Consider the following 25,011-nt stretch of genomic DNA (forward strand, 5'->3'; position numbering starts at 1 on the left):
ATATTTAAAAAAAAAAAAAAAAAGATTCCACATTCATCTCTTTAGTTATAACTTTCGGAATGCCCAAATTATACATCTCTAACAAATACTCGCCTTCCATGTGGAAGACCCAGGTTTGATTCCCAGCCAATGCACCCCAAGCACAGATATCACCATTCTATCAGTGGAGGCTTCCAAGTTGCTATGATGCTGAGCAGGTTTCAGCAGAGCTTCTAGACTAAAACAGACACGAAGAAAGGGTTGCTGATCTACTTCTGAAAGTCAGCCAATGAAAAATCCAACAGATAACAACGATCCAGGGTTGCCATGAGTCGGGGGCTGCTGACTTGATGGCACCTAACAGCAACAAGAACTAAAGCTTACTGTGAGATTTGAATTTATAAAGATATCAACTATCTCCCAAATTATTTTATAAATTTAGTAAAAGCACCACCAAGATTCCAAGAGGATTTTTCCGGGAACTTGACAAACAAATTCTTAAAATCACATGGGTATAGAAGTGTCCAAATGAGTCAATTAAATTTTTTTTTTTTTTTGAAGAATAAAGCATAGAGAACTTGCCCTATTAAAATATATGACAAAGCTGTACTAATTAAACAGAGCAATGTTCGACAGACATGGACAAACAGATCAATGATACTGAAAAGCTAGCTCAGAAACAGGGCCATAGGCTGACGGGAACTTGGTATATGACAAAGAGGGCATCATAAATAGACAAAAATGAAAAAGCACTGCTCAGTAACTTGTATCAGGCTCTCCATATTGAAAAAATAAAACTAGGTCCTAGCTAGGTATGAAAAATACAAGTTTCAACAGTTCCTTAATTCCAGATAGTATGAAAAATAGATGACTTTTCCTGTATTTGTTCACATTTGTTATCTCTAAAATCATGAGATTAGGAAGATTTTGACAGGGGCAGATTCTGGAGAACAAGGTAGGAAGCAGGAGGAGTAAATGACACCTTTTCACTTCTTTTCAACATATTTTCATTTTTGCTTGGGATTTTAACAAATTTTTAAATAATTGCTAAAAAGAAAGAAAAAAGAATTTGAAGGGAAAACAGAAAGATCAGCCAAGTGGGGCCTCTTCCCCCAGACACCCTATCCCTCTCCTCCCATATCTATGGATTATGTTTTCCTCTCACCATGAATTGCTCAACTTTGGAATTTGAAAATTTTTTACAAAAATAAATTTTGTACTTGTTCAATCCATAACGTAAACTTCAGGCTATGATTAGAATTGAGGAAACTTCATTTCCCTCCTGTTAAAAAACAGAAAAAATCCTCACAACTGGACCAATAAGCAACATCATGATAAACGGAGAAAAGATTGCAGTTGTCAAGGATTTCATTTGACTTGGATCCTCAATCAACACCCATGGAAGCAGCAGTCAAGAAATCAAAAGACGCATTGCATTGGGCAAATCTGCTGCAAAAGACCTCTTTAAAGTGTTGAAAAGCAAAGGTGTCACCTTGAAGACTAAGGTGCGCCTGACCCAAGTCATGGTATTTTCAATCACATCATATGCATGTGAAAGCTGGACAGTGAAAAAGGAAGATCGAAGAAGAACTGACGCCTTTGAATTGTGGTGTTGGCAAAGAATATTGAATATACCATAGACTGCCAAAAGAATGAACAAATCTGTCCTGGAAGAAGTACAGCCAGAATGCTCCTTAGAAGCAAGGATGGCGAGACTGTGTCTTACATACTTTGGACATGTTGTCAAGAGGGATCAGTCCCTGGAGAAGGACATCATGTTTGGTAGAGTACAGGGACGGCAAAAAACAGGAAGGTCCTCAAGGAGATGGATTGACACAGTGGCTGCAACAATGGGCTCAAGCATAACAACAACTGTGAACATGGTACAGGACAGGGCAGTGTTTTGTTCTGTTGTACATAGGATCGCTACAAGTCAGAACCGACTCAATGGCACTTAACAATAACAACAACAAAAACCAGAAAGGTAAAATCCAGATACAAATACATAGCTTAAAAGGCAAGTCACTGTTTAAATATGTATTACACTAAAGAATTATCTTTACTTATAAGCTCAGTATGCATTCATATCACTTGCAAGTCATAGCTCAAACACGGCATTGCATGTACATGAAGCATATTCAATACCCAAACAGAATATGATATTCTAATGACTAATGCTTTGCAAGTGTTTCCATTTGTAGAAGCTCTTGCCAAAGTCTTGTAGCCATTTATGGCTCAGTAATTCAAGTAATCCTTACATTCAAATAAACACGCTCCTCCAAAAAAACTCACATTTCTTTTTTAAAACTTCCCTTGAAACGGTGAATAGAATGAATTCATAAAGCCCATTCATTGAGTCCATTCAAGATGTGAAGAAGCTGTCTCAATTAGGTTTAAAGACCTTGCCTAAAAAACAAAGGTAACAGTATTTATCTAAGTCTTACCTGACTAAATTCTGGCAGACCTGGCAGTCTCCAGTACATCTAAATTAATGAAATAAAAACCTTGGTTAGTTTACTGACATATGCGATATTTATACAATAAATATCTGTTGTCTTCTGTGGTCTGGAAATCAAGGTTTGCAGAGTACTCATATATCATTTCCCAAATATTTCCACGTATTATTTACCAAACGTAATTACACCATAGCAACTATGATCTAATGAACAGAATACTGAGTTTGAAACCACAATACCTGGATTCCAATCTCATTGATTAAACAATCCCCTGGTGGTGCAGTGCTTAAGAGCTATGGCCGCTAACCAAAAGGTCAGCAGTTCTAATCTACCAGCTGCTCCTTGGAAACCCTTTGGGGCTGCTCAACTCTGTCTTATAGAGTCGCTATAAGTTGGAATTAACTAGACGGCAACGGGCTTGGTTTTTTTTTTCTTTTTGGTAAGGTTACTAAAAGGATTATCTGAGATAATATATATAAAGTATCTTACAGTTCCTGATACATTGTAGTGTGTATGATAATGCTAGCTATTACTAGTATCAAATTACGGTAATAACAGAATTCTTGAGAGTCAAGTAAGAAATATATATAAAAGCAATTAAACCATAAAATACTACCAATACAAGGGGCAGTTGATATGATTATAATTATTATCCTTAGTAATCTTTCTTTTTTATGATTCAGAAGAAACTTCTGGCTGTAGGGGGTTAATATTATATCACTAATTATATCTCAGGTGTGAAGAAATTTTAACAGAGAAGTCTAGTTAATGTAATGGAACAAAGGGTCATCACTTCACGTTATTCTAAATTATTCAGAAATGAGTATTCAGGCCTTTCACTTCTCCTTCCCGTGCCAGCCTTTTGGGAATCTCTTTCCCCAGAAGCTTCACTTTAACAAGTTGAAAATGAAAAGAAAAAGAAAATTATCACAGAATCTAGCAGATTTGGTTCTGGTTAGGAGCTACAAAAGAATCAATCAAAAAACATTAGCAAAAGAGATAAATTTGTATCCCTTTAACTGTGTACCATAAAGAAAACTCCATGACAGCCAGATTTTTGAGAATCTTAGCAGGATCTAAGGAAAAAGCTAGTGTAGGAAGAATAACAACAGTCATATATTAACTTTTTTATGATCCCACAAAAAACAGAGACTACTATATCTTTGATTATTCATGGAATTACGATCATTGATATTCTCCTAGAGTCTACAGGCTAATGACCTGAAGTTTATCCTTTTCATGAGGTTCAAGGTAGTTGCAAAGCTGATTTTCCATTTACAGAAGCAGAAGCAGCTACGTGGACTCAATCTGCTTTCCATTGCAGCCATCATGACATTACAAAGTGTCATAAAAGATGAAGGGAAAAAAACAAGGTTACCTTGGCATTCCATAAACATTTTGTAAACAGGTAAAATGAGAATTTCTAATCACAGGGCTTACAAACCATAGGTAATTCAATGAGGGTGGGACTAGTAAATATTTAACAAAGGGAAGGAGCACTCTGTTTTAATCATCCCCAAAGGACTAGAATTTCAAGGACCCCATGAAGCTACCCCTGATAATCATCAGGTTGTAATTTCTAAACTGCAAATGAGTATAAGACCAAATGCTCAATAAATATAAAAATAGAGTGGTTCCCCTAATTAAAATATTGCTCTTCATTTTTCCTTTCCTTTGTATTTAGTAATTTTTTTTTTTTTTTTTTTGGCAAGGACCATGCCACTCAATCTTAATTTCGTGGACCTGATTACTCTGGGGAATTTTCCATAGACCTTTCTTCCCCTATCTTTCACTGGCTGCATTTTTGAACTTTGTTCTCCAAGTAGAGAGTCCAAAGGGTTGCCAAGAACTCAGAGGACTCAAACTCAAATCATCCCATTTTGCTGCCCTTTATCTGCTCATGGAAACCCTGGTGGCGTAGTGGTTAAGTTCTACGGCTGCTAACCAAAGGGTCAGCAGTTCAAATCCTCTAGGCGCTCCTTGGAAACTCTACGGGGCAGTTCTGCTCTGTCCTATAGGGTCGCTATGAGTTGGAATCGACTTGATAGCACTGGGTTTGGGTTTTTTGGTTTTTGGTTATCTGCTCACACGAAAAACACGTGGGAGAAAAATGGAACTAAAATCAACTGTTGGTATAATCTGAGCACAATATCCTAAAGTATCCCAAGTAGCCATCAGATCCACAGACAATTTAGTGATGGATAAGAAACATTCACAATAATTGTTAGCCCTCAGAAGCTGTAAATTATTTGCCCAAATCTCACAGAATGTATGTAGCCCTCAATATTTCCCTGATGTCATGCCCCCCACCCCCAGCAACAGGAACAAGTGCATCAAAGAGAAAAGCCTGGGATAAAACACACCACAGTGTTAACAGCACCTCCATCGGGTGATGAAATTATGACTGACTGTTTCCTCCTTCATTAATTCAACAGATATTTCTCAGGCACCTACTATGTGTCACGCACTGTCATAGACACTGAGGTGAAAGTGAAGTGCCAAATGACAAGGTCCCTGTTCTTAACAAATTTTCTACAATGATAATGTATTACTTTAATAAAAAGAGGAAAAAAAAATTGACTAAAGGTAAATCAGCTATTTTTATTAAAAAAACTCTCACCAGTCATATCTCTAACTAGGTTTCCACAAACAGTCCCCCAAAGAATCCTGCTTTTAAAAAAAAAAACAAAATTTTTTTTTTTTAAATAAAAATTTTACTTGCACAATACAGGAGAGGTCAGTACAACTGGACTAAACCAAAAGCAAAGAAGTTTCCTGAATACAACTGAATGCTTCGAAGGCCAGTGTAGCAGGAACGGGGTGTCTGTGGACCATGGTTTCAGGGAACATCTGGGTCAACTGGCATAACAAAAGGAACTAAGAAAACATTCTGCATCCCACTTTGGTGAGTGGCCTCTGGGGTCTTAAACACTAGCAAGCAGCCATCTAAGATGCATCAATTAGTCTCAACCCAAAGGAGAATGAAAAACACCAAAGTCACAAGATCAATATGAGCCCAGAAAGGGCCACATAAACCAGAGACTACATCAGCCTGTGCCCAGAAGAACTAGATGGTGCCTGGCTACAACCGATGACTGCCCTGACAAGGGACACAACAGAGAATCCCTGATGGAGCAGGAGAAGAGTGTGATACAACCTTCAAATTCTCATAAAAAGACCAGACTTAATGGTCTGAGACTACGGGGACCTCAGAGGTCATGGTGCCTGGACCTTCTATTAGCCCAAGATTGGAACCATTCCAAAGCCAACTCTTCAGATAGGCATTGGACTGGACTATGAAACAGAAAATGATAGTGGTGAGGAATGAGCTTCTTGGCTCAGGTAGACACATAAGACTATGTGGGCAGCTCCTGTCTGGAAGGGAGATGAGAAGGCAGAGTGGAATAGGAGCTGGTTGAATGGAAACAGGGAATACAGGGTAGAAAGGAGGAGTGTGTTTTCTCATTAGGGGGAGAGCAGCTATAAAAAAAAAAAATAGCAAGGTATATATAAGTTTTTGTATGAGAGACTGACTTGATCTGTAAACTTTCACTTAAAGCACAATAAATAAATAAAAAAATATTGTACCTGTGAGGGTCTTTTGAGCTGGGTATGACTTTGTTGCATTCTCTCTTGTCAAATACTCCTTCAATCCAGGATTTCTGGGACTAAACAGAAAGTGTCATTATTTTAATATCTTAATTAAGTGAAAAGGCAATGCAACCACAGTGGCTCAGATAGGAAAATGTATTGAAATATAGCCTCTGATTAAAATACTAAGGCCAACCTTAACAACCTCAACCTTAACATTCTTTCACAGATACTGATAAGAGCTACAGCTAACCAAAAGGTCAGCAGTTTGACCAGGCGCATCTTGGAAACTCTATGGGGCAGCTCTACTTTGTCCTATAGGGTCACTATGAGTCGGAATCGACTCAACTGCAATGGGTATTACAGATAAATAGGCAAGAATAAGCCAAATGAGAACTTAAACATATTCCCAAAGATAATTTGACCATAATCTCACCTTAAGTGACAAAATGCCTCCAAGCACACATTCTTGCAAGAAAGTAAAGATACAAATGATGTGCCCCCTTAGATCTGCTAAAAGCTACTCTCATATCTTGCACCATAATCCTGAGTGAATTTCAAACTCCCAAAACTTCAAAGTTTGCACACATAAAATCCCACTTTGGCTAAGATTCCAGAGGAAGCTGGACAGTGTCAGAGGAGAGATGCCACCCCAGCAAGAGTCAATACACGTTCTGTAAACTTAGCTCACCACTGACAGTTGTTGCTTCACGTTGCAGTTTATGACTGTCCCTAATTCCAAGGTGGACGCTGGTTCTCAGTCCTCCTCCTAACAAAATCTCTCCCGTTGTATAAACTCAGGTAATAGCCAAGCTCTTCCATAAGCCATACTGCAAGTCTAGAAGCAGAGGACCCAGGATCCACAGTAACAGGGGCAGATTATCCAATAAGCAAGGTAAGCACAGCCTTACTTGTGCTTACTTATTAATCAGTAGTGAACACTTTCACATTTTTTCACCTCATCAAGGATTCTGCCTCTCAATACAGCTGGCATCTGTCTCTCTCCCAACCCCACAGCACCTTCCTATAGAATCAAAGCCTCTTTCCAAATTTATAATCCCTGACAGAGACGGACTACCCAGTAAGCAAGGTAAACATGGCCTTACTTATGCGCACTTACTAATCTGTAGTGAACAGTTTCACTCATGAAAAACATATGAAACTGTTCACTACAGGTTAGCAAGTATGCACAAGTAAGGCCATGCTTACCTTACTTACTGGGTAATCCACCCCTGCACAAGAATACCCAAACGACTAATGACCTTGGACTTCTCTTAAAATGAAAACGTTTTAACTCCACATGGTATAAGGATGTAAGTGTGGTTATAACTTTACACACACATGTGCATTAGAGCAGAGATGAAAGGGAGGTGTAGAATCTACGAGGGGGGGTTCAAACTCCTTGTTGGTGCAAAGGAGTCTGGACCTCACTCTTGGACACCTCTTCCTATTGTAACACTGATGGAAGGGCACTGGGACAGAAAACGTGTGACAAATCCAGCTGTGAAACTTCATTATCACACTTTCCTCAGGTCCCTAGGTAATTACAAACGAGGCCACTTTTAATGAAATCCTTTGCATACTTCAACATTAAACTACTGTGGATATGAACCAACACTAAGCATAACCCTGTTCACTACTGAACCTCTGTTGTGAGCTGCCATCAAGTCAGCCCCTGACCCCATGCCCAACAGAATGATATACTATGGTCCTGCGTCATCCACATGATCAGTTGCGGATTGGACCACTATAATCCACAGGGCTTGTCACTGGCTGATTTCTCAGAAGAAGATCACTGGGCCTTTCTTCCTAGTTCATGTTAGTCTAGAAGCTCCACTAAAATCTATTCAGCATCCTAGCAACATGCAAGCTTCCACTGACAGATGGGTGGTAGCTGCACATGAGGTGCCTTGGCCAGTAATGAAACCTAGGTCTCCCCCATGGAAGGCGAGAATCCTACCACTGAACAGTACATAATCAGGGTCCAAATCCTGTTAAACAAAAGACAGGATAAAACTAAACAAAACAAAAACACCCACAGAGATTGACTGGTTCCTGTGCATTTAAAGTTGTTATCTATAAACAAGAAAAACTTCCCGGATCAAAATCAGAGCCATTGTAAACCATTCTACTCACTTGCCCCTTTTGCATGTTCAGCAGCTTTTATATGTATTTCAGAACATTTACTAAATTGGCAAAGCACTGAAAGCAGATAAACTTGGAAAAATCCAGAGTCAACGGCATTTAGAACTAATGAACTAAATGGACAGTGGCCTTTTAAAGTTCATTTATTACAAGAAATGACAATCTTTTAGAACTGGTAAGCCAGATCCATCCACTATTCAAAAACTTTAATAATTTCAATTGTGCATTCTTTCTCCAAACATTTACTAAGTACCTCATGTTTTGGAAATCACTGGGAATGTGCTACAGGGAAGTTGGTATGTCCTCAAAGAGTCTTCACTGTCAGTGAGGAAATAATCGGAATCCACTAATTCATTCAACAAATACTTTGGAAACATCTCCACAGGACAGGGCGTGAATTGAACCCAGGTCTCCGGTATGGAAGGCAAGAATTCTACCCCTGAACCACCAATACTACCTCACAGAGCTGTTGAAAGCATTATATAAACTAAAGGCTTAGATTCTGTCTGGGAATTAATAAGTCTTATAAAAATTGGTAAACACAGTTTCTGCTCTCAAGGAACTTAGAGTAAAAAGAAGGAAACAGATAAGCAACCGGTATCATTAAGCTTCACGTGTACTGATTAACCATTAAATACAGAGCCAAAAAGGGTTGCTAATTTAGGAGCTTATATGTACAAACTAGGAGCCTTGGTGGTGCAGTGGTTAAGTGCTCAACTGCTAACTGAAATGTCGGTGGTTCACACCCACCAGCCGCTCTGCAGGAGAAAGATGTAGCAGGCAGCTTCCACAAAGATGTACAGCTTTGGAAACCCTATGGACAGTTCTGTCCTACAGGGTTGCTACGAGTTGGAATCGACTCGATGCCAATGGGTTTATACACACAAATTAAGCAAGCCGTGTTTAACCACTCCCTTCTTTTAAAAGAATGGATAGCTGACTCTGCAGGGAGCACTACCCGGGCAGTTTGCTTAACTTCTTCATGCCTGTTTCTGGATCTATAAAAACAGAGATAGTAATACTACCTCATGTTGTTGTCAGCCTTGAGTCTCCCTGATTCATGGTGACCCCATGCACAACAGAACAAAAGGCTACCCCGTCCTGCGCCATCCCCAGGATCAGTTGCATATCAAACTATTGTAATCCATTGAGTTTTCATTGGCTGGTTTTCCAAAAGTAGATTGCCAGGCTTTTCTTCCTAGTCTGAAAACTCTACTTAAACCTATTCAACATCAGAGCAACACAAACGCCTTCACTAACAAACAAGTGGTAGCTGCACACGAGATGCGTCGGCCAGGAATTGAACCCAGGTCTTCTGTATGGAGGGCAAGAATTCTACCACTAAACCACCACTACTACCTCCTAGGGTTGTTAAGGAAATCCTGGTGACATGGTGGTTAAGGCCTACAGCTGCTAACCAAAAGATCGGCAGTTCAAATCCACCAGGCACTCCTTGGAAATCCTATGGGGCAGTTCTACTCTGTCCTACAGGGTCGCTGTGAGTCAGAATCAACTCAGTGGCAACAGGCAACAGGTAAGGGGTAGGGTTATTAAAAGCATTAGGTAAATTAAAGGCTTAGAATTCTGTCTGGGACCTACTAAGGCTCAATGAGGCTTAGCTATTCTTACTACAGGGTTGCTATGAGTTGAAATCGACTCAATGGCAACAGGTTTGATTTTGGGTTTTATTATTATTACTGTTGATAATATCAAAGGTAAAAATTAGCTTTCTGTTAGTAGCCTGGGAACTTAACTTTGATTTTTTTTTTTCCATAGAAAATACCTCCTGACCTCCAAATATCCCTACCCATAGTGCCTCGCATACTACAAATTACTTTTTCCAACCCACTTTCCCCCCTGACCCCAGACGCTACAGGCCCCTGCCAGTCATCACCGTTGCCCCAGGGCCCAACCCAGTGGGTGCTGAACAAGCAACAAAATGGACAAACTTAAAATAGAACTTCAGGAGCCCATGTATACAGTTTTCCCTCCAGAGGTGTAAACAGGAAGCCTGTGCCATAACAAGAACATAGAAGCTTTTCTCCTGCAACCCCCATCTCTTATCTCAAAACTGCGGGGAAAAAAAAGCCACCTTAATTTGCAAGGGTTTCAAACTGTGCTCAATTTAGAACTGTTACCCTTTGTTCTACCTCGTGCTAGTGTCCTTTTTGATATACCGTCCGTGAGACTCCCGTGTCCAATTCAACAGACACCAAATGTCTGCTGGTTCTGATTCGATAGCCCACATTTATGTGGAGCCAAGATCCAAGGCACCAGCCTCTGCCACTTGCAGCAGCGAGTTGTGCTGGCAATGGTGGCAGTTGGAGGTGGCGAGATTATGCCATATCTGCATCTACCGTGGACAGTGCAGTCTTTATATACCCGGTGCTCTGGGGGTTGTTTTTCAATCGTTGGTATTTGGCGGAAGTAAAGGCAGAAGGGAAATGCAGTGCTGGTCCCAGCCTCAGTGTCTCACTCTACAACATAATCAGATTTTACATCCAGTCCTAGGCCTGTGGAAAGCGTGGAATTGCAAAGAAATGTCCAAAGACTCGTCTTCCAACAGTACCAAAACCAACCAAACCCAGTGCCGTCGAGTCCATTCCGACTTATAGCGACCCTGTAGACAGAGTAGAACTGCCCCATAGAGTTTCCAAGGAGCGCCTGGCGGATTCGAACTCCCTGCCGACCCTTTGATTAGCAGCTGTAGCACTTAACCACTACCCACCAGAAACAGTAGCTAAGCATAAATGAATCCCTTCCCTAGCCAAAGTATTTCTACAATGGGGCTTCTTAGAGTTTTCAGATAACAGATTCCCTCTTGGAGAGCAGGTTGAGAGGGATTCAGAAGATAAACTGTAAAGCAGAGGCGGCAGCTAGTGAAAGAATAAAACCAAAACATCCATTGCTGTCGAGCCAATGACTACTCATGGTGACCCCAGGAATGCAGAGGAGAACTGCTCCATAGGCTTTTCTTGGCTGTAATCTTTATGGAAGCAAATTGCCAGGACTTTCTTTCACTGTGCAACTGGGTGGGTTCAAACCGCCAACCTCTCAACTAGTAGCACAAGCACAAACCATTTTCATCACCCGAGAACTAGTGTGAGAATATTCTCGGAAAAATAAATATTGAAAACAAAAAAAAAAAAAACAAACCCGTTGCCATCAAATCGATTCCGACTCAACAACAAATTAAGATTTTGTTTTATTTATTTTATGGTTATCAAAAATAAAAGAGCTAACATTAAGTTACCCTTTAATATATGCCAAGGGCTGTGCTCCCTGTGTTTCAACTAAAGTAATATTCACACCTCTGTGACTGGTAGAATTATTATCACCTTTACAGAGAAGGAGTGGGTTCCATTTAATTCCAGTGCCAGAGCTCTTATACACTAGATTGTAGAGGCAAAGTTGAGAGAAAGTTTATTTTATGTAGAGAAACCCAGGATTTTGTAGACAATGGAAAAGTCAATGAAAAGTCAAAGAGTGAAGATGCAAGAGAGAATGGAAATGGATTTAGAGGCCCAGGGGAGCTAGAGGAAATGATGTGGACAGCCAAGGATGGATGACAAACTTTTCCTTCTTGGTAATTTTGCCCAAGGCCCTTTCTGTGTTTTACAGAGCGTAGCAGTCCATTTAGTTTTGAAGTCTGCAAACCTCAGAGTTCCCCAAAACAAAGCTTCTTCGCCCCTTTGACCCAGAGAGAGAAAGGAAGGTAGGAGATGAAATACGTACGTGCATTCAGAGCACCCGTTTCATCACCAGCACTTGGCAATATTACGACAACATGGTAAGGCACATTTCCCCAAGTATGTCCTAAAAAACCACCCAGTAAAAAGTATGTCCTACCCACCCCCCCAAAAAAAAATGTCCTATGCATTACAAATCATATGAAAAGTTCTCTCAAAAAAGGGTCCACTAAACTTAAGGTACGTGTTGTTGTTGTTCATCGCCATCAAATTGGCTTCGACTCATGGTGACCCCATGTACAACAGAACAAAACGTTGCCTGGTGCTGTGCCATCTTCATGAGCATTTGTATGCCTGAGTCCATTGGTGCAGCCATTGTGTATTTTGAGTGCCTTCCAACCTAGGGGGCTTATCTTCCAGCACTATATCAAACAATATTCTGTTATGATTCTTAGGGTTTTCACTGGCTAATTTTCAGAAGTAGGTCACCAGGCTTTTCCTCCCAGTCTGTCTTAGTCTGGAAGCTCCGCTGAGACTTGTCCACCATGGGTGACACTCCTGGTATTTGAAATACCAACAGCATAGCTTCCAGCAACATGGCAACACACAAGCCACCACAGTACAACAAGCTGGCAGATGGATGGTGGAAGGTAGGTAGGGAACACACCTATTAATATCCCACTGGACACCCTATGGAGAAAACTGCAATACAACATTCCAGAGACTTCTATAATAAACAGACCTTTGCAACACATGCCTCAGAATATGTGGCTCTGCAGAAATCTACACTGAGGAAAGAGAAATTTGGGGTGAAGGTTAAGAGCAAATGTAATTAAAGATCACTGGACAATTGTATAAGTCAGGGCCAGGTGTAATGAAAGGAACGGAGTGAGGGATAAAAGACGAGAAGAAGGAACTGAGGAAAGGAGAAAGGGAGGGCAGGAAGGAACGAGAACAGGATAAATTTGCCTTTATCTCTAGCCTGTAAATAATCTCTACCAGCAAACTAGAGAAAATTTGCTCTCCCTGGGTGAATGACTCCAGAGGTTATTAGAGTAATTTCCAGCTGTAAATGTTCATCAGCACTTTTAGCTGCACCTAGAAATAGATACTCCACCCTTAAAAAAAGCTAATCGTAATCACATCATGTAAACCCTTTGCAACTGTGTGCCGAATTGCCACATAGCAAACAGTGTTATTTCATTAAAATGCTGCACTTAGCTCTTGTATTCTAAGCCTTCACTCCTGGAACATGCCAAACCAGGCCCTGGCAACTTTTTTTTTTTTTAGAAAAAGTAATGCTGTAAACGGCACAGAATCCACAAGGTACAACAGATGATACAGGGAAAAGTTAAATCTGCCTCCTTTTTTATCCCTATATTCCTGCCGCCCAGTTTCCTTCCCCAAAAGCTAATCTCTGTTACAGTTTGTTGGGTAGTCTTCCAAAGATATTCTATGCATAGATAAACATGTTGTTGTCGTTAAGTGCCCTCAAGTCAGTTTGACCCTACATAGCAACCCTGTGTAGAACAGAACAAAGCACTGCCCAGTCCTGCCATCCTCACAATCTTTGTTATGCTTGAGCCCACTATTGAAACCACTGTGCCAGTCCATCTCGTTGAGGTTCTTCCTCTTTTTTCACTGACCCTCTGCTTTACCAAGCATGAGGTCCTTCTCCAGGGACTGATACCTCCTGATAACACATCCAAAGTCTGTGAGACATAGTCTAGCCATCCTTGTTTCTAAGGAGCATCTTGGCTGTACTTCTTCCAAGACAAAAGAATGAACTTCAAGTTCATTCTTTTGGCAGTCATGGTATATTCAATATTCAATATACATAAGCATATATACTAAAAAAAAAAAAAACACATAAATCAAGGCATATTATGCAAGTTGTTCTACATCTTGCTTCTTTTCTTCATTTATCAATAACTTGGATATCGTTACATATCTGTACACATAGAGCAGCTTCATTCTTTCAGGGGCTGCCCAGTGTTCCTTTTTGTATGAAAGCCGTACCATTTATTTAGTCAATCACCTATGGATGTATATTTAAATAGTTTCTCTTCTTAAGAAACATACATACAGTATAGCTTCCAAGTGCATGTGTATCTGTAGAATAAGTACCTAGAAATGAAATATCTAGATCAACTCAGATATTGCCATGATCCCCTCCATAGAGATTATACCAATTTACAAGCCCACCACAAAGTATGAGTTATTAGCAACTTTTAAACATTAGAGAATACACTGAGTGTAATGCATTTCAATTGCTTTAGGAAACTACAGTTTTGTCTCTCTTTTTTAATTTACACTCCTTCCTTCCGAAAAGATTTCACAATGACCAATCTCCTTCAATTTAAAAATAATAACAAGAAGTAAAATAAAAAGTGTCATTGCCAAAAGACCAATCTCCTTAAGCATTCAAAATGGCTTTGATTTTCAGAAGTTAAAAATTATCTTCAGAACTTTGAAAACACGTGAATATTGAGCAGCTACAAAGACAACTGAAGGCTAGAAGACCTCAACCAAAGGAAGCAGAGTGTTCTGGTTCTCTGATTCTATTTCTACAAAAGCCACGTTTTATATGAGAAGCAGTAGATGATAGTAGAGAGAAAAGAGACAGAGGAGTTGGAGGACTGGGTTGATGTTCTTACTGCCCATTGACTATCAGCAATTCATCTGACTCATCTGATGACTGGGTATATAAAACCTGCTCTATCTATCTTACCAGGTTTAATAAGAAACAAGAGAGCCTTAGTTCAAATTTAACCTATTCAAATCTGTACTCTTCATTTCCCCCACCAAACCCTGTTCCCCTTCCTATATGTCCAAAGTGCTTCCCAAATACCCAGGTGTCCAAGTGAGAAACTAGAGCATCATTGGTTCCTCCCCATCCTTACTTCCCATTTAATAAATCACCAAGGCCTACTGATTCTCTTAATTATCTCTTGCATCTGCCCACTCTCTGCAGCTATATTACCATTACCCTAGCTAAAGTTAAGGCACACTGGTGGTGCAGTGGTTAAAGTGCTTGGCTGCTAACTGAAAAGCTGATGGTTTGAACCTCCCAGCAGCTCCATGGGAGAAAGATGTGGCAGTTTGCTCCTGTAAAGATTACAGTCTTGAAAACCCTGTAGGGCAATTCTCCTCTATCCTATAGTGTCACTGTGAGTTGGAATCAACTCAATGGCAATGAGTTTGGTTGGTTTTGTTTAGTTAAAGTCACCATTATTCTTGCCTGGATTGTCTCCCATGTAGTCTTTCTGCCTCCAATTTTCCCTTCTCCCATCCATTCTCTACAATTTATTACAGGCTCTAGACTATGCCTATTCTTAAAGTGGAGAGAGATTAAGTCAATTTCACCTAAAACTTTTCAATGGTTCTCCACTGTCTTCAGGGTGAAGTTTGAAAGTCCTTCACAAGGTTTACAGCCCACAGCCTACCACATTTTGGCTGCCCATTAAATATTTACTGAGTGAACAACCTGGCCACTGCTCCTTCTCCTTCATCTCTTGCCCCTCCGTACCTTAGACTCTGCATTCTAAAACCAATGAACACTTTGAGTTCTCTGAATTCACCTCTAGGTCTTCATACACACTCTTGTCTCTGCCTAGAACACTCTCCATCCCCCTCTGCTCACCAATTTAGACTTCATATCTTCCAGAAGACTTTTCCAGAACCTCTCAAGCCTGAAACAGAATCTCCTTCCATAAGACCTCCGAGCCTTCTGCACTCACCCCAACAGACTCTAGTGTCATAACCTTCTTAGACCCACTATACTTCAAGTCCCGAAGGTGGGAACTGTTGTATTCAGTGTAGTATCCCCGGTGCCTAGCTGAGGTCTGGGCACCAAAACAAGCAAAAAAAAAAAAAAAAAAACATTGCTATGGAGTTGATTCCAACCCATAGTGAGTTTTGGGCACATACGTGAGCATTTTACTAGTGATTTCTAAAGTGTATTCTATATAACAAAGATATCACATGGAAGAAAAGAACATATGTTGTGACCACATAAGCATGTTGCAAGTATTATGACTATACAGAAGGGATACACTATCCAGCATTCCCCAAATACATTTGACCAAGTATCACCTCCGAGGGTATCACAAACTTGTTTCCACAGGATGCAATTTTGGGAGATTCTTTTCCAAGAAAATTCCACTAAATTATCAACTGAGAACGTGCCCTACTCTAAGTCTTTCATCTTAATTTAAGACTTTTCATCTTTAAGGTAAATTAAGATTTTTATCTCACTCTAAGATTTTTAACTTAAAAGATAGAGATCTGCAAGATTTTTATCTTACTTTAAGCTGTCATTTTGTCATACGGTGGCAGCTGGCTTGTTGCTATGATGCCGGAAGCTATGCTACTGGTGTTCAAATACCAGTAGGGTCACCCATGGTGGACAGGTTTCAGCAGAGCTTCCAGACTAAGACAGACCAGAGAGAAAGGCCTGACAATCTACTTCTGAAAATTAGCCAATGAAAACCCTGTGGATCACAACAGAATGTTGTCTGATACAGAGCTGGAAGATAAGCCCCCTATGTTTGAAGGCACTCAAAATACACAGTGGCTGCAACAATGGACTCAAGCACACTAACAATTGTGAAGATGGCACAAGACTGGGCAATATTTCCTTCTGTTGTATATGCGGTCACGTGAGTTGAAGATGACAGCAACTAACAACAAAAACAAACCATTTTTTGTTCAAAAAGAAAAACTCACATCCTGAATAACTTAATTCCCCTAAAATTCTGAAAGGAAAAAGGTATTTTTATAGAAAAAGGGAGGTCCAAGAAGTTGAGATTCAGAATTCAGTCAGGAACAAGAGTCTGTGAATAAATTAGATTGTTGTCGTTATTGTTGTTAGCTGCCGTTAAGTCCAACCCAGAGTCATGGCGACCCCATGCACAACGCGATTGGACCGTTGGGTCCCAAAGGGTTTTTATTGGCTGATATTTCAGAAGTACATCACGGGCCTTCCTAGTCTGGTTTATCACTTGGTAGAATAAAAATCCCCAGTTTCTATTTTCTTCTAAATTTTATTAATTTGTTGTTGTTGTTGAGAATATACACAGCAAAACATACACCAATTCAACAGTTTCTACATTTACCATTTAGTGACATTGATTACATTCTTGGAGGTGTGCAACCATTGTCACCCTCCTTTTCTGTCCCAATTTCTACTTCTTGCCGTTACTTGATTTTCGAAGTTCCAATGTTGTTAGAGGCTGACTGTATTTTCAGTGCAATTCAGGAAGGAAAGGGGAGCATTGCTGCCCCACAATGCCTTTCTCTAAGTCACTGAGGAGCCATACTACAGGATAGACTTCCGTTTGTACTGAGTTGTGATTATTAAGATGTTTCTTACGTATTTAATTTCTTCTGATTTTGTAAAATGAGAAAAAATATATTCTAAGGAAGAGACCTTGAAATGACCCAAAAAGGCAATTATAAAAGAGGGATTAAACAAAAAACACCCCCCAAAAAAAAGCTTTTCTTTTTTTAAGAATGTGTCATTCAAGTGCTCATTAACATTTCATGATAATTTCGTGTTTATAAGGAGTGACATTTTATCCTAGCCACCTTCAGTTGCAAACCCAGGTACAAAAAACATCCTTGTCTGTAGGTCAGAGAACAAAAGGGACAAAATAATGTAATTCCGGTATCTCTCAGAAGCTCTCAGCCTAGCCCTGACAGCAGTTCTTCCCTTTAGTTAAAGCAGAGATTCTGACTCTGAGAAGACCTCACAGAGAAGTATCTGAAGGATTCCCTCAGGATAAATAGCCCCTCCTTCTCACACTCAGGTATTTGCTCACCTGAAGCTCCTAGGGAGCAAAATGCAATTCTGCAATTTTAGTCTGAAATTTAACCTTTATAAGGGTGGCTTCTCAAGAATGTGGTTTCCTTAAGAGCAGTGAGTGTAAGAAGCGCAAAAGACCCAAACCTGAGCCTATGGCTGGCCTCTAAGCCCCTTTCAAGATAAAGATCCAACCTGTAAAGTTTTCACCACTTCAGGATTCCCTCCTAGTTTGCCTTTCTTCAAGCTATTCTAAAAACTCTAGCTAATGTTACAAGGATTTTAAATTTTAAGACTTTGGACAATCTTCTCTAGTTTATTCCAATAATATCTACTTCCTTGACCTTCGGATCAAAGAGCAAAACTGCCGGTGTAGAATGCTGAAACTCTCTAGGCCAGAAAAGGACAAAGACTGAGGGGTCTTTTGTTTGTTTGTTTTGTCATTTTATTTTGTTTTCTTAAGCCACTCGAAAGCAGACACAGACAGTGGGGACAAAGGTTAGAGAGGATTAACTGACCCAGGCCAAGGATCTGTAAAGTGCCCTATGGACTTGTTTAAACAAGCAAATCTGCCCTGGAAGAAATTCTCTTCTCTGAGAAGATTACAAGATTCAGTTTACAAAAACCTCATTGCCTTTAAAAGGGCAGTAGAGAATATCTATCTTTTCAGGAAGAAGGAAGGGGTTTTCATTTTCAAAGACCACTGACATATTCTGTAAAAAACAATATAAATAGCAGCTTAACAATCGACTGAGAACTTTCTATGTGCCCACACAATGCAAAGCACTTTGCTTATGTTAACTTATTTAATCCACAGGAGAGCACCTATGAAGTAGGTGCTGTTATTGTTGTTGTTGTTGGGTGCCATCGAATTGATTTTGACTCATAGAAGAACTGCCGCATAAGGTTTTCTAGGCAATAATCTTTATGGGAGAAGACTGCCAGGTCTTTCTCTCTCAGAGCCGCTGGGTAGGTTCGAACCGTCAACCTTTCAGTTAGCAACTGAGAGTATAACGACTGTACCACCAGGGCTCCCTAGGTGCTGTTAGTATCCCCTTTTTACAAATGAGCATATGGAGTCTTAGAAGGGTAGGGCAATTTACCTAAAGACAAAACAGCTCATAAGTGACACTAGGATTGCAACACAGGCAACCTGACTCCCGCCCATGTCTTTAACCACTTCACTTCACCACCACGTACCCTCAGAACTTGCACTAACACCGATCCCTGAAGCTGTCAGGTGTTTCAGGCTTTACAAATCACTTTCCTGATCAAGCAAATGCCTGCCACATACCACGCCCTCTGTAGGTATCCTCAGACACATAAGTCAGGAGGGTCACAAACCCCTAGAAATTACATACTAGCTTTTGCATAGAGGTGAGTATGTGTATTTTTCAGAAGAAAAACCTCAGGAGCTGTACCCAAAAAAAAGAGCCACACAAAGGATCTGAGCAGTTCTCCAAAGTAGAGATACACATGGCTAATAAGCACATGAAAAGATGCTCAACATCATTAATCAGTAGAGAAATGCAAATCAAAACCACAGTGAGATACTTTTTCATACCCACTAGGATGACTATGGAGCCCTGGTGGCACAGTGGTTAAGAGCTTGGCTGCTAACCAAAAGGTTGGAGTTTGAATTCACCAGCCACTCCTTGGAAACCCTATGGGGCAGTTTTACTCTGTCCTAGGGGGTCGCTATGAAATGAAATTGATGCAATGTGAAGAAACTGGAACTATCATACATTGCTGGTGAGACTGTAAAATGGTGCAGCCACTCTGGGAAACAGTGTGGCAGTGTCTTTAAACCATTGCCATCAAGTCGATTCCAACTCATGGCAACCCCATAGGACAGAGTAGAACTGCCTCATAGGGTTTCCAGGGAGCACCTGGTGGATTCAAACTGCCAACCTTTTGGTTAGCAACCAAACTCTTAACCACTACTCCACCAGGGTTTCCAAACATAGAGTTACTATATAATAAACAATATATATAGTAATCACAGAGTTACTATATAATCCAGTAATTCCACTCCTAGGTATATGCCCAATAAAAATAAAAACACATATCCATATAAAACCATTTAATTCTCCTAAAATCCAGATTTCTGGGTCCATGGAGTGGGGGTGACCCACCCAGGCCATTTGCCCTTTTGAACCTTGAGCCTTTAAAGAACTGTTTGCCTAAAACCCATTGCCGCCAAGTAGAACTGCTCCCTAGCAATCCCAAGGAACAGCTAGTAGGTTAGAATTGCCAACCTTCTCATTAGTAGCCAAGCTCTTAACCACTGAGCCACCAGGGCTCTACAGCTTAGCAGAGATGTTTTGCCTTAGGCATTGAGCTCCTTTGGAGAATTACAATGACCTTCAGGAAACTACCCTTCCCAACCCACCTACATAACATGCCTTCACTATCCCTTCTTCAGAGTGCTTTCCCAATACCTTCAGGTTGACACTGCCCAGTTCAAATCACATCTACTCACAATACTCTGTTACACTAATTTTTGATGTTTCTCTGAGCATTTAGGTTTTTAACATTGTATATGAATGTTTATGGCAGTATTATTTATAATAACCAAAAAGTGGAAACAATCCAAATGTCCATCAACTAAAGAATGGATAAACAAAATGGAGTATATCCATACAAAAGAATATTCTTCAACCACAAAAAAAATTAAGTACTAATACATGCTATTTCTGTCCATAGAGACAGAAAGTGATTTACTAACCTACGGCCTATGGCTGGTGGGGATGGTAGTCTGAGGGATGTCAGCTGACGGAAGTGGAGTTTTTTGGCGGGGGTAATGAAAATGCTATAAAATTGATTGTGGTGATGGAATCCCGACTCTGTGAATGTACTGAAAGCCATTGAATTGAACACTTTAAATAAGTGAAATGCATGACGTGTGAATTAGATTTTGATAGAGCTTTTAATTCTTTTTAAAAGAGGGGGGAACAGGAAGGAATGAAGTGGGGGAGGAAGAAAGAAAAGAAAGGAAGGGAGGAGGGAAGAAAGTCCAGAGCAGAAAACAAAAATTACAAATAAAAATAAATAACAGTCCATAGGCAGAAAGCATGCCACAAATGAGTTTTGTTCAGCCCACGCGGTGTTTTTAAAAATCTTTTGAAATGTAACAAAATATAAAAACTAAGGAATTTCACATACAAAAAGAATCTGTACTTTTGTATTTTTTTGAAAAAACAGAATCAGGTAACACTGGGCCTGCACCCCACAAAAGGCTGGTGTGCCTGAGGGTTGGCAGCCAATTTAAGGGTAGGCAGAACTTCCACTAACCAGTTTGCCTTAGTCCCCATCAGGCTGGATTCCCGTGCTGGTCTGAATGTATGAAACTCTGATTTTTTGCTTTCCTCCAATTCCCAAAGGAATCTCTGGCTCAAACAGATTCACGGTTCTTAGAAAAAGGTGACTATTTGATTTGGTTAAGAGCTGTAGCTGCTAACCAAAAATTTGGTCGTCAGTTTGAATCCACCAGCCACTCCTTGGAAACTTCATGGGGCAGTTCTACTCTGTCCTATAGGGTCATTATGAGTTGGAATCGACTTGACAGCAACAGGTTTGGTTTTGGGGTTTATTTGTTGTACAGATAAGGAAACCGAGGTGATTTGCCTGAGGCCAGAAGAGGGTAGAACAGGGTTTTCTGGCTCTTGATTCCTTTTACTGGAGTTCCTGGATGGTAAAAACAGTTAAGTTGCTCCACTGCTAACCAAAAGTTGGAAGTTGGAGTGCACTCGGAGGTGCCTTTGAAGGAAGGCCTGGTGATCTACTTTCAAAAAGCCAGCCATTCAAAACACATGGGGTCACTATTGAGATAGATAGGGTTAACTGCGCTGGGGGAACAAAAGAGCTGTTAAAAGATTACTATCTAGAAGCTGGGTAAACAGGAACCACACCCTGTCAACATGAGATAAGGTTGAAACAACTTTTTGCTATCTCCTTCTTAGTGTTTTTCTAGTCCCTTCCCCCCTTTACAGGCTACACATGTGCAGAAGAACAAAATGTGACCACTGTTTCGCTGTTTAACCTTTCTTAGCCCTCCAGAGGTGGCGATGTAGTGCCAAAGATCAGTGTGCTTGTGCTATATCCCATAATAAGTGATGCCAAGGGCTGCCGAGAGGACTCCATCTTGAATATCAGAGGGTTCTACCTTGGATTCCAAATGAGTGCACAACCTAATTAGCATACACCGCCATTTTGAGAAGTACCCACCCCTTGAAAGAAGCCCACTAAATATTCATTACTCTGTTGTCTCCACTGAACCCATGTAAGCCCTAGCCTCACTTTCCTTTTTGAGTCAATCTTTTGGAGAAACTTAGACCCCACTGACTCCTTATGCTTGACTCAAGTGAAATAAAGCTTGCTGAAGATAAAGTTTGTCTTTTGAGTGTATTCTTACTAGGGAAGAGACAAGGACTCTTTGTGTCAGATTGGTGATTGGTAACACTATGAATGCCAATAGACTCAACAGCAACTGGTAGTGGAGGTGGTAGCGGTGGTTCCTGTTACCACTCTTCTCACCCCCCTGCTAATATGTCTAGAGAGCTGAGGCCCCTGCGTGGCACAAGTCATTTGCACTCAACTCCTAACCTAAAGGCTGGTTGGTTCAAACCCACCCAGCAGCACCGAGGAAAGAAAGGCCTGTAATGGGCTTCCATAAGATTACAGCCAAGAAAACACTACGGAGCAGTCCTACTCTGTAACACACAGGGTCGCCGTGAGGTGGAATTGACTCGACTGCAATGGGTTTTTTTAATTAGCACACCCTGATCCTTTTTCAGGTTCCAGCTGAGGGAAAGCAGTGAGAAAGGAAAGAATAGGACAGCCGAAATATGTCATATGATTTCCAGACCCTATAATCTTTTGATCACAAGCAAAAAGTTGTGACCTCACCCAAATTTCTTTGATTTGTGGGCAACTTGAGAGGGTCCTTCTGGTTGGTATCCCAACACAACCAGACACTAGGGAAGGTGAAGAGAATGTCAAATTTGCAAACAAGCAGAGAGGAAAAACATTCCCTAAGAGGCAATGCATTTTCCCATAGGTTACCCAACTATATGCTCCAGGAATCACAAGTTTCTGGCCAGCGGGGATGTTTTCTTCCCTGGCCATGTGGTCTGCTCAAGTCAAAAATGACCATCTGTACAGTTTCTGTTCGGAGCATGCAAAGTTTTTGAAAATAAATAGTGGCGATAGTTGCACACACACACACACACACACACACAAAATGTAAGAATCTTCCAGTCCACAACCAGTAAGTGAGGTGAGAATTTAGTCATTCAGGTCATTCACCCCAGTGGACTTGGAGCCTTCCTGGAATGAAATTCTGAAAGACAGCCACAGAATTTAGGGAGTGGTGGAAGAATGGTGAACGGTCGAATTCACCAGGCTGATCTCGCCCATGAAAATATTGCACAGTCAGAATCCAGACCTCCATTCAGTCCCAAACTATTTCAACCAGATCCAAAGCCAGGAAGGGGCAGATGACCCTTCCCAGTCAGGCTTAGGCTATAAACCAAACACGCCCACAGGGAAAATGCAGGTAAACCAGGGCTGGGGAAGATATTTGTCTTCTGCTACCAAGTAAATTTCCTCTTTTCAAAACAAAGTGGACTGGGCAGCTCTTGAAGAAAAAAGTTATGTTCTCTTGAAAACCCTAAGAAAGAATCTAGCCTCAGAGGCAAACAAAATGACCACTTCAATGGAAACAACAACACTCATGTCACCATCAAGAGGAATGGAAAATTTGGGCTGCCTCTAGCAAGAGCACCTGGTAAAAGCCATGTTGCCAAGTCAGTCAGAAGACAGTTCCCAGGAACAGTTCACTGCCACTCCCTTCGTCCACCCTAGAAAAGGGCAAAAGTTATGGATGCCAGGCAAAAGTTGAATTCCAGCTGAAATAAGACACAATCACCATATTCAAAGTGTAGGACAAATCCCATTATAAGGTGTTTCTGTGAAAATCTATTTCTATATCTCAAGTCTATGGTTCTGTTGATCTGGGGCATGCAAAGTATGGGGCTTATGATTTTACACAGAGAAAGAGAAACTTGATTGTATGATGCCTATACTGTAGGACAGGGGTCTTGGGTAGTGAAAATGTTAAGCATTCAACTTCTAAACAAAAGGGGTGGAGGCTCAAGTCCACTCAGACATACCTCAGAAGAAAGGCCTAGTGGTCTACTCCAAAATATATATTTTTTTAAACCCATTGCCATCAAGTTGTTTCCAACTCATAGCAACCCTATAGGACAGAGCAGAACTGCCCCACAGAGTTTCCAAGAAGCAGCTGGTGGATTTGAACTGCCAATGTTTTTGTTAGGAGCTGTACCTCTTAACCACTACACCAGCAGGGTTTCCTAAACAAACCCATTGCCATCAAGTCAATTCTGGCTCACAGTGACCCTATACAGCAGAATAGAACTGCCCAAAATATTAGCCACTGAAAACACTATGGAGCACAGTTCTGCTCTAACACACTGGCACTGGTACTCTAGGAGAGGAACCAAAAAGCTAAATTAAAGCTGCAGCTGAGCTCAATTCCATCATTGTGAAGGATCTCACCATCCTGCTCTACCTCAAAAATAAAATATGTTTCATTCACTGTCTATTCCTAGGTCCTGGAACAGAGCTTGGCATTCAATAAATATGTATTGGTCTAATGAATTTAAAGAGTGATTGGTCATGAAGAGGACAGTGCAAAGGTGGTGGTATTGTTTTTAGTAGCTGTGAGATTCTTTCCAACTCAGGGAGACCTCATGTATATCAGAGCAGAACTGTGCTCCATAGGATTTTCAAGGCTGTGACCTTTCAGAAGCAGATCACCAAGCCTATATTCCGAGGCATCGCTGGGTGGGTTTGAACTGCCAACCTTTAGTGGCTACCAGTGGAGAGCTTAAACATTTGCACCACCCAGGGACTCCTAAAGGTGGCATAGTTAACGAAAACTGTTTTCAAATACTGTGTGCATACTCTTGATTGGTCCAACTCATCTGAACATATTATTCAAGAAGCCATCAATAAGAATTGACATGGAAAGATCTCCAAAAACTATTAAGTGTATAGTTACACATCTATATATACAGTATGATTCCACTTGTATATAAATCATAATAATAAATACACACCCATAACCAAGACCGGAAACCCTGGTGGCAATGGGTCTGGTTTTTTGTTTTCTTAACCAAGCCCATTGCTGTCGAGTCAATTCCGACTCATAACAACCCTGTAGGACAGAGTAAAACCGCCTCATAGAGTTTCCAAGGAGCACCTGGTAGATTTGAACTGCTGATCCTCTGGCTAGCAGCCATAGCTCTTAACCTCTATGCCACCA

General features: G+C 40.7%; 1 protein-coding gene across 4 annotated transcripts in view; it reads right to left on the minus strand.

Annotated features, from left to right (window-relative positions):
• TRPM6 (transient receptor potential cation channel subfamily M member 6) overlaps positions 1–25,011 on the minus strand; it is a 191,754-nt gene that overhangs the window by 127,717 nt on the left and 39,026 nt on the right. For all 4 annotated transcript variants that reach the window (XM_049896190.1, XM_049896192.1, XM_049896191.1 and 1 more), the window contains exons 2-3: positions 6,024–6,103; positions 2,424–2,462 (exon numbers count right to left, since the gene is read on the minus strand). In XM_049896190.1, coding sequence (XP_049752147.1) covers positions 2,424–2,462; positions 6,024–6,103 — 119 coding nt within the window. The remainder of the gene's footprint in view (positions 1–2,423; positions 2,463–6,023; positions 6,104–25,011) is intronic.

This window comes from Elephas maximus, chromosome 9 (assembly GCF_024166365.1).
Source record: "Elephas maximus indicus isolate mEleMax1 chromosome 9, mEleMax1 primary haplotype, whole genome shotgun sequence".
Taxonomy (NCBI): domain Eukaryota; kingdom Metazoa; phylum Chordata; class Mammalia; order Proboscidea; family Elephantidae; genus Elephas; species Elephas maximus.